The 10000-nt window shown below is 42.6% G+C and overlaps 1 protein-coding gene across 1 annotated transcript in view; it reads right to left on the bottom strand.

Moving 5' to 3' along the window:
- Positions 1–6201, bottom strand: part of LOC311063028 (myelin transcription factor 1-like protein) — a gene marked incomplete at both ends in the record, with an annotated part of 43292 nt that extends 37091 nt beyond the window's left edge. The window contains 3 exons of the mRNA XM_084082244.1: positions 307–369; positions 4545–4578; positions 6147–6201. Coding sequence (XP_083938370.1) covers positions 307–369; positions 4545–4578; positions 6147–6201 — 152 coding nt within the window. The remainder of the gene's footprint in view (positions 1–306; positions 370–4544; positions 4579–6146) is intronic.
- Between the last annotated feature and the right edge of the window lie 3799 nt (positions 6202–10000).

The following is a 10000-nucleotide window of genomic DNA, read 5'->3' as shown; positions in this document are numbered from 1 at the left end:
GTTTTGTAATAATAATCAAAATCTAATTCATCAAATAATTGTAGCGGGGTAAAAGTACAATGTTTGCATCTGAGATGTAGTGGAGTAGAAGTAAAAGTACTGAAATTTGGAAATACTCCAATAAAGTAAAAATACCTCAAAACTGTACTTAAGTACAGTACTTGAGTAAATGTACTCAATTACTTTAAACCACTGCATGGGAGTGCTTGTTTCGTTTCTATGAAAAGCTATGGCGTGGTTAAAGCTATGGGGTCACCAGCAGACCCAGCCCTAATGGAAGGAGAGAGGACGTTTGGGGGTTCATACCTGCGGTGTCGGGCGTACTTCCCACTAACGTGACCAGAGCCATCGCAGCCTGGAGTCGGACAGCTATAGAGAGAGAGAGAGAGAGAGAGAGAGAGACACAGGAAATGTTAGTAAACAGGAAACAGAACTTCTGAACGATGGCTGGTTACCTGATGAAAACGCCTGGTGGCGTTAAAAGTTTAACAGCGTTTGGCAGGTGGCTAACACACACGCGCGCGCACACATGCACGCGCACACCAAATCAAGCTATACATACCAACAAGAAGTGTGATAGAGAGGAGAGGAGAGGAGAGGAGGGGAGGGGAGAGGAGGTAGTGTCAGGCTGAGTATTGATTGATGGTATTGGCCTCATTGATGTCAGCGCCAAGGACGCAATCAATACACTGATGGAACACCTGGAGGGCTCACGCTGTGTGTGTATGCGTGTGTGTGTGTGTGTGTGTGTGTGTGTGTGTGTGTGTGCGTGCGTGCGTGCGTGCGTGCGTGCGTGCGCAGTGGTGGAAAGCAACTAAGTACATGTACTCAAGTACTGTACTTAGGTACAATTTTGAGGTATTTGTACTTTACTTGAATATTTCCAATTTCCAATACTTTTACTTCTACTCCACTACATCTCAGAGGCAAATATTGTACTTTTACTCCACTACATCCATCTGAGCATGCTCAGTAGACATATCACATGACCAGAGAACCAATGTTCAGGTGGAGGATCAGGTGACTTGATGAGTGTGCGTGTGAGTTGGAGATGGAACTGTCTGCATAGCTCCTCCCAGTGGTGGAAAGTAACTAAGTACATCTACTCAAGTACTGTACTACAATTATGAGGTTGCTTTACTTGAGTATTGCCATTTTTCAATACTTTATACGTTTTTACTCCACTACAATTATTTCAAAACTTAATTTCTAGATTTAGATTATTACTGATATACCTGCTGATGAGTCACCTTGTGAGCTTGTAGATCAGCATTTTTTTGGAACTGTTTAGACATATTTTTAAATTTAAACGTGTTCAACACATGAGTAAACGATAGAAACAGAGTAATTTCTTGGGTGAAATAAAACCAATCGGAGTACTAATGCCACCACTGGTAGCTCCTTACACCTCTCGGACTTGGGGTGGCGCTGTAGGGAATCTCTGCCATCCATATGACTGGACGTGACTGCTTTACTAACTAGAAGATGAGCTGCTTAGACCTTCCATAGAGTAGATCAGTCCTGAGCAGATTGATTTTAGGCCCCATTCACACCCAAAGTTCGATAAAAGGTCCGGATCAGGGACCAAATGTTTAAATTGTTGCATTTTGCATTTGGTCTGGTTAGCGTTCACACGGGACTTTGTTAAGCGAACCAAATATGTAAACAAAATGACACGTGGTCATACAGGCCATTGATCTATTGACAGAATAGGCTATTTCTGGGGAAAAGTACTTCACTGCCAAACTACAGTGATTTATTGTCACAAGGATGTATGACGAGTACATGCACTGTGAAAAACGTAGGTTGGGGAACTCGTAGGTTGTTTAATAAAACAATAAATAACAATAGTAAATTAATAACAGCTGCCCTAAAGACATTTCTAAAATAAGGTTAAAAACATCCCAGTCCTTATACAGGGGTCAGGAGGAGTACAAAATCAACCACACAGGTTTAGCTATTTTGTTGTATCCACAAGTTTCCTAGGGCGTTATGGTCATCACTTCCTGTCGATTTGATCCCTGATACCTGATCAAACCGACAGGAAGTGATGCCCACAACGTCCTATAGGAAACTTGTGGATACAGTACCATCCGTCTATGAGAACATAGTTCAATCAAGTGCTATCTTGGGGGGAAAAAAAGAAACCCAGGCAGTAAATGCTGACTAAGGGCCTGGTCTCATATGTGCGCCAGACGCTAGTTTTTTTTTCTTTTTTTTGCTCTTCGTCTGACATTTTCAACACGTGACACCATCGTACGACGAGGTCTAAAGAAATCAGAGCTTCACATGTTTTTTAGTATATATTTTTTACCGATTGAAGTTGTTAAGTGATGGAGTGCTCTGTCTCCTCTCCGGCACCGTCTCCCTGACCACTGTTGCCGTGGTAACGTAGTGGCGAAGATGGGGTGTGCTGCTGAGGTGACCAGTGTGTGTTTTACTGAATGGAATGAAACAAAGCAAACACTCTCTGTTATGAACCGCTCTCTCTCCCACTGCAACACCGCGGGATTACTGCTCAATGTGCCACTCCCAGGTGCGTGTGTGTGTGTGTGTGTGTGTGTGTGTGTGTGTGTGTGTGTGTGTGTGTGTGTGTGTGTGTGTGTGTGTGTGTGTGTGTGTGTGTGTGTGTGTGTGTGTGTGTGTGTGTGTGTGAGTGCGTGCGTGCATGCGTGTGTTTGTGCACGTGTGTGTGCGCGTGTGTGAGTGAGTGTGTGTGTGTTTGTGTGTGCGTGCATGCGTGTGTTTGTGCACGTGTGCATGTGTGTGTGCGAGCCTGTGTGAAGCAGGGTGTTGCTCAACAAGCCTTGAAGTTTCAAAATTACATTTGAACAATTTAAAGGTAGGGTAAGTGATTTTCTTTGGTTTAAATAATTGTTAAATAGCTCTATATTCTGATAGTACTCATTGCTATAGAGTGTTTGTTCAGTATTAGGAGTCTCCTTGTCTCTCCACCTCTTTATTAAACAGAAAATGCATTTTCGTTTCAGTTTTAGTTTCATTTCCAATTTTATCCAATAAGGATAGAGAACTCAGTCAGGATACAGATTAAACAAGTGAAATTGGAAGTGATGACACTAAGAAATGAGCAGACAAAATGGGAACTGGAACACTATAAAAAATAAATGGGTACTAATTGGCTGAAATATTGTCACCTACCAAAAAGTGTATTTTCTGTTTATTAAAGAGCTGGAGAGACAGGGAGACTCCTGTTACTGAACAAACACTCTATAGCAATGATTACTATCAGAATATAGTGCTTTAACCTTTTAACAAAATGTTTTAACCCAAAAATATCACTTACCCTACCTTTAACTGAATAATATTTATTTATTTTTTACCCCTTTTTCTTTATGCCAGATAATTCCTCCCCAGCCACACCTGTGTGTCTTATCCCACTGACTTGCCTGCCAGTGAGGAGCCCCCACCGAGAGGACGTAGAGCCTTCGTACTACTCCTCCCGCCCAACACTCCCCGCTGACAGGCGCCACCCCCCCCCCCCCCCCTCAAGCCTGTAGGCAGTGGTGGAAAAAGTACTCAAATTGTTTACTTAAGTAAAAGTATCAATACTGCAATACTCGGTTACAAGTAAAAGTCCAGAATTCAAAATGTACTTGAATAAAAGTACAAAAGTATTGGCATTAAAATGTAAGTACCAAAAGTAAAAGTACTAAAATGTTTGAAAATAGCCGATCTACAAGCTCACAACACGTCGCATCGCGACGCGTTGTGAGCTTGTAGATCGGCTATTTTCAAATAGCCTATGTATAAATTAGGGCTAAAGTGGTTAATGTATGTTTCATAATATCATAGTTTATATCTGCAAAGTAACTAGTAACTAAAGTTTTCAAATAATTGTAGTGGAGTAAAAGTACAACATTTGCCTCTGAGAAGTAGTGGAGTAGAAGTAAACGCATGGGAAATTGGAAATACTCAAGTAAAGTACAAATACCTCGAAATTGTAATTAAGTACCAAATGTACTAAATTACTTTCCACCACTGCCCGTAGGAGTATACGTGCAATGATATCACCCTCCCCTGAACACGGGCCAATTGTGTTCATGTAGACTCGAACCCACAGCCTCCGTGGTGGTGGGCAGACACTGTACCACTGCGCCACCCTGTCCTACACAGTCATGATTATTATCATTATTATTATTACTAGACCGGTGCACTATAGGGGAATGATACCCAGGTTATGTTATACCCGTTGAAACCATTGTAAGACAGACATACAGACAGACAGACAGACAGATGCAGACATTCCTAGTTTTTTTTTTGGTTCTCGGAATTCTTGTTGATCCGATCGAATTGCCACTTGGCACATTGGCACACACACACCCCCGGGTCGCCTGGGGAAACACGCGGCAAGTTTAAGGTTGTTCGGTCAGATGGCGCCCGAGACGGACAGACGGACGGACAGACAGACAGACAGACAGACAGACAGACAGACAGACAGACAGACAGACAGACAGACAGACAGACAGACAGACAGGGACAGAGATTCCATGAATTTATAGATAGACAGATTATGAAACACCAACCTGAATAATTCTGTAGCTGAAGCTTCCACTGGAACTGGAGAGAGAGAGAAAGAGAGAAAGAGAGAAAGAGAGAGAGAGAGAGAGAGAGAGAGAGAGAGAGAGAGAGAGAGAGAGAGAGAGAGAGAGAGAGACAACATAACTTATTTATTTGTCGGCCTATTAGCATTGCGATGCAGAAGAGTGTCCTGTCCATGTGTCTACAACATAATTAATAACTTGAGAAGGGGTGGAAAGATTTAAATGAAATTTGGCAGAAATGATCTGCAGGTTGACCTACTAAAATTCCCCTCCTGCTGTCTTGATATTCTGCCAACAGTTCTGCCGACTTTGAAAAAAAAAAAGAAAACATGTTTCAAATTGAATTGCATGGCCTCAGATCTTCTACAAACTGTCAACACAACTCCTGTCTCAGGTTTCTACCCACTATAAGCCCTGAAAACTGCAGACATCAGACAAACCACGTAAAAATAATCATCTGGACAACTCACATACAGTTTTAAGTTAACCCAATGAAAACTGGGAAAGCATCTGTGTCATTTTAGATTTTAACAACTTTTAAACATTATTTTATACTTTGGCTATTCAAAAATAGCAGATATGTAAGCTTTTTTAATTTTTTTTGCATTTTTTTCTATTCTTTTAATATATAGCAAACATTTGTATCTCAATTCTTTGCTTCTGGGGGTCCCTGGAACAACATATTTTGAGACGGCAGTCGGCGGCCAAATACATATAATTTCGGGGAGTCCTTGACATTAAAAGGTTCGAGAACCACTGACATAGAAATGTATAGACATAGACATAGAAAAACAATATTTATGATGTTGTACATGATATAATTGTAATCACTGACCATCAAAACATAGGTGTAGACATCAAATAGTCTGTATTATAATGTTTGGTTCAGGAGTTATGATGCAAAATACATTATTTGGTAACAGGGGAAAGTAAAATGGCCACCATAGCCACCGGGGGCCGTTTTTGCGATGGCTCTATGTCTGAAAATGTTTAGGGTAAACTGTACAAGTGTACCAAGTGTCATGCTTTTATGAAAAAGTGAACGATTTCCGTCTCAATCCACCAGACTACATGAAAAATCAAGGATAAAGGATTAAAGGACTTATGTGATTTGAAAAAACGTGTCCGCGCGTTTGTCTTCAATAGACTACTGTAGCCTAACGGTGTCTTTACAAGTCTCCCTGGAAAGTCAATCAGAGGGACTGTGGTTGGTTCAGAACGCTGCTGCTACCGAGACAGTTAAAGTGGATCATAATCACTCCGGTTCTCAGATCTTTACACTGGCTCGCTGTCTGTCAAGCGATTGATTTGTGATCTTCGACTCGACGTGTCATTATGAACCGTGGTTACAGTGGTCTCATGGACCATGACCGGAGAGCAATGCTGCTGTACTTCATGCAGTTAGAAGAGACAAACATAAACACATTTTTAAATCTGCCTTTCAGTTTGACTTGCTACTGTCACATCAAAACCACTTGAATACAGGCATCAGACAGACAGACAGACAGACAGACAGACAGACAGACAGACAGACAGACAGACAGACAGACAGACAGACAGACAGACAGAGACAGACATACGTACCTCTCACTCCTTTGGACCGCGTTCGATGCCGTTTCTCCACCACACTAACCTCCATCTGGACAGACAGATAGGAAGAATAAAGTCAACACAGTGAAGTCAGACAGACAGACAGACAGACAGACAGACAGACAGGCAGGCAGGCAGGCAGGCAGGCAGGCAGGCAGGCAGGCAGACAGACAGACAGACAGGCAGACAGACAGGCAGGCAGACAGACAGGCAGGCAAGCAGACAGACAGACCTGGTTGGTTGTGGGTGTCTGTGCTCCAACTGTTTTGTGGTCAGTAGCCGTTTGTTTGTTTTAAGCCAACTTCACACGTCGTCCTCTTCCTCCCACCTCATGATCTGAAATAGACACACGCACACGCACGCACGCGCACGCACACGCACACGCACACGCGCGCGCGCGCACGCACGCACGCACGCACGCACGCACGCACGCACACACACACACACACACACACACACACACACACACACACACACACACACGGTTTAACAATACAGGAAGTAAAGAGAAGACATTCCATGATTCTTGATTGAGAGAGATGACATCTAAAAATATTTTGTCCCAGGGACCCCCAGAAGCAAAGACTTTAGTTAAAAATGTATTATATTCAAAGATTTGCACACATTCTCACAATATATTTTTTTTATTTGCAGATCTACAAGCGCTATGAGCTTGCATATCTGCTATCTTTGAATAGCCAAAGTTCCCGGATTGAATGGTTGGTTGTGCACGGGTGCATTTCTCCTTTCCGACATGTCGCCTTTCCGACGTTGACTAACCCTATACCTAACCCTAACCCTAACCTTAACCGCACGCGGAAGCCACTAGTCGGAGTGGTGAGATGTCGGAATGGAAGGAGCACCCCGTTGTGCACATGCTCTCCCCTCCACTCCCTCACAGTATCACATGCATGGTGTAAAGGTGTAAAGGTGTCATGATGCTCTTCTGGTTTAGCATTCAGTTGGTGAACAGCTGCTGCTATACAGGGACATACAGCCTCCCTCTGACAGCTATAGTAGCATTATGTACTGTAACCATACTGTACGCACGCACACACACACACACACACACACACACACACACACACACACACACACACACACACACACACACACACACACACACACACACACACGCAACTGTACACGGATTAACATGTTTGCACATTATCCAACGATGTAATCCCAAGTGAAAAAATTATATACTAAATATATTTTTACAAAGCACATTGTTTAGTACACTTTTAACAAATGTGCTAAATTACAAATGAATTCATGTTGACATTTAATGTGCTTTGTAGAAATATATTTTGAATGCACTCTGATTATATTTGCTAAATATATTTTGGCAAAAAAATGCACTGTTAGTATGCTTTGACAAAAGTTCAAATTGACAATTAACATAAAATAAAAATACATTCTTTTTTCACTTGGGATGACCTGTTTGAATGAGAGCGACTTTCTATAGGAACACTCTTTTACCTAACACCATGACAATGACTGTCAAATCGTGTCAAGTCATGTGTAGCCCTATATGATTCCCTAGGCTGATTGTGTAGTGTGTTTTCCCACTTCATAAAAGCATGGCACGCTGCATAACACTGACCTTATGGTACACAGTGATGCAAGCAACACAGCTGCAACTATTAACCTTGGTGTGTTAGATTTTAGGTGTGTCAATACTGTCTATCACAGTGGTTCTCAAACGTTTTGTGAATGTTTCGTGTCAGGGACCCCCTGAATAGAAGATTTGTGTTAAAACAAATGCAAAAAGTATTAAAAATTATTCAAACACTTTCAAGATGTTATGAAAATGTTGCTGAAAACAGCAGATCTACAAGCTCGCATCGCGTCACTTCGTGCCGCGAAGCGAGCTTGTAGAGCTGCTGTTTTTGAATAGCCAACGCATACAATATGGAATAAGGCTTAAAATGTACAGTATTAACACATTTAGCTGGGGACCCCCTGGAACTCCCTCAAGGACCCCTGGGGGTCCCCGGACGCCACTTTGAGAACCAACAGTCTATCATGCTTGCACACTGACCACGCTCCTTGGCTCTGGACACACGTATGAAAGTCCAACACACTCATTATTAATTTATTTGGTGCAGCTGTGTTGCTGTTTACTAGTCTGCCATATTTGTAGTTTTTAACCTGAATTGGAAAACAAACTACAAAATCAACCTGATAGCATAACCTTTTAATACAGTAGCTGTGCGTGGGAACAGATGACTGTAACTACTAACTACTGTATTATATTCTCTGTGATGATTTAGTTTTCTATTTTTGGCTGCTAGGGGTTCCTTAAAAAAAACATGAAAATTGTCCGGCGTAAACACTGGTCTGTTACCATGACAACCTGCATGTGTCTGTCAGCCATACATTGATAGTTGGATGAAAAGCATTCCAGAATAGACTGTCTATCTAAGATGGTGTGTGTGTGTGTGTGTGTGTGTGTGTGCGTGCGTGCGTGCGTGCGTGCGTGCGTGCGTGCTTGCGTGAGCAATCTCATCTAGTCAGCATCTGTGACAATTCCTTATGGTTTTTCAGCAGAGCTTTCAGAGGTACATTAATCCAGGTGATACACCAGTAGCTCAGTGGCCTTGTGGTTAGAGTGTCTGCCCTGATATTGGGGCCTGCTTGGTTTGATTGATTGTTTGAATATTTTATCAGGCATAATGTAAACAGCACAAGGCACATCAAGGGTTGGTTCGGGAGTAAGTCCCTGTGACATACTATAGCATCATGTCCAGGGGTCTAGTTGTACATCATAACAGGGGCGCAGAGGGCATTTTCGAACTGGGGGGGTTCAAATTTGGACTTCAATGGACATTCATTAATTATTTAATGTTTGCCTTCAAATGACCAACAGTAACAACACACTCTCCGTGCCTTTACTAGCACCAAAATACTGTGTTGATAATCTACTGGTTCCATGTCAACTTCTGACTTTGTAGCAAGCAAGCAGAGGTGGACGAAGTACTCGATCCCAGTACTTGCGTAAAGGCAGCTCTCCACTGCACCGATTTCGGGCCAACTCTGCGTTGGAAAGCGTCTGCTGCCGACAAATTGTTGTTGGATAGCATCGCTCCGTTGGTCGGGACCTCTATCGTCCCGACGATGAGAAACCGAGCATGTTCAGTCTTTGGGCCGACGGGTACAGCCGTGGGATCGTGAAGAGGGGGGAGAGAGTGGGTTCCAGGGGGTCCCCAGCTAAATGATAGATAGTTAGGAACCAAATGGACCCTTATGGGTCTGTAACTCTGAGAGTGTACAAATGGAAGGATATAAATTGGGGTCCCAGAGATAGAAATGTCATTAAATGGGGGTCCTGGGAATTAAAATGGTTGGCTGTTTAGATTGGCTTTTTAGCTTGTTTGGTCAGACAGGCTCCGTAGAGTAGACCTCTCGTCTGCCTAAATAAGCCAGAGACATTTGCCCCTCGCACATTTGAACTAGATACCATATTCTCAATCTCAACTCTCAATTCCTATACCAATCAATCAACTCCAAAGCAAAGCAGTAGGCTCCTATAGCGCAAAAATGCTCTGTGTTTAGGTTTTTTTGTAGGAGCTGGGAGTGTTGCCAGATTCTGTGAGTGAAACAAGCGACAAGGTCTATGAAAACAAGCCCAAAAGAAGCGACCAGTTTCACCACTTGAGTTTCGAACAGTTTCACCACAAAAAGAATATTGAAAGCAAGCCCAAATAAGCAACTACACTTCAGAAACAAGCCCAAACAAAAGCAACCTGCAACTATGAATATTTACAAGCGATTTACAGGAAAACAAGCCAATATAAATTGGGGTCCCAGAGATAGAATGCCATTAAATGGGGGTCCGTAGCCCT

Source organism: Gymnoscopelus microlampas (genome assembly GCF_963454915.1).
Source record: "Gymnoscopelus microlampas genome assembly, chromosome: 16".
NCBI lineage: Eukaryota > Metazoa > Chordata > Actinopteri > Myctophiformes > Myctophidae > Gymnoscopelus > Gymnoscopelus microlampas.
This window is presented reverse-complemented; position numbering and strand designations above follow the sequence as displayed.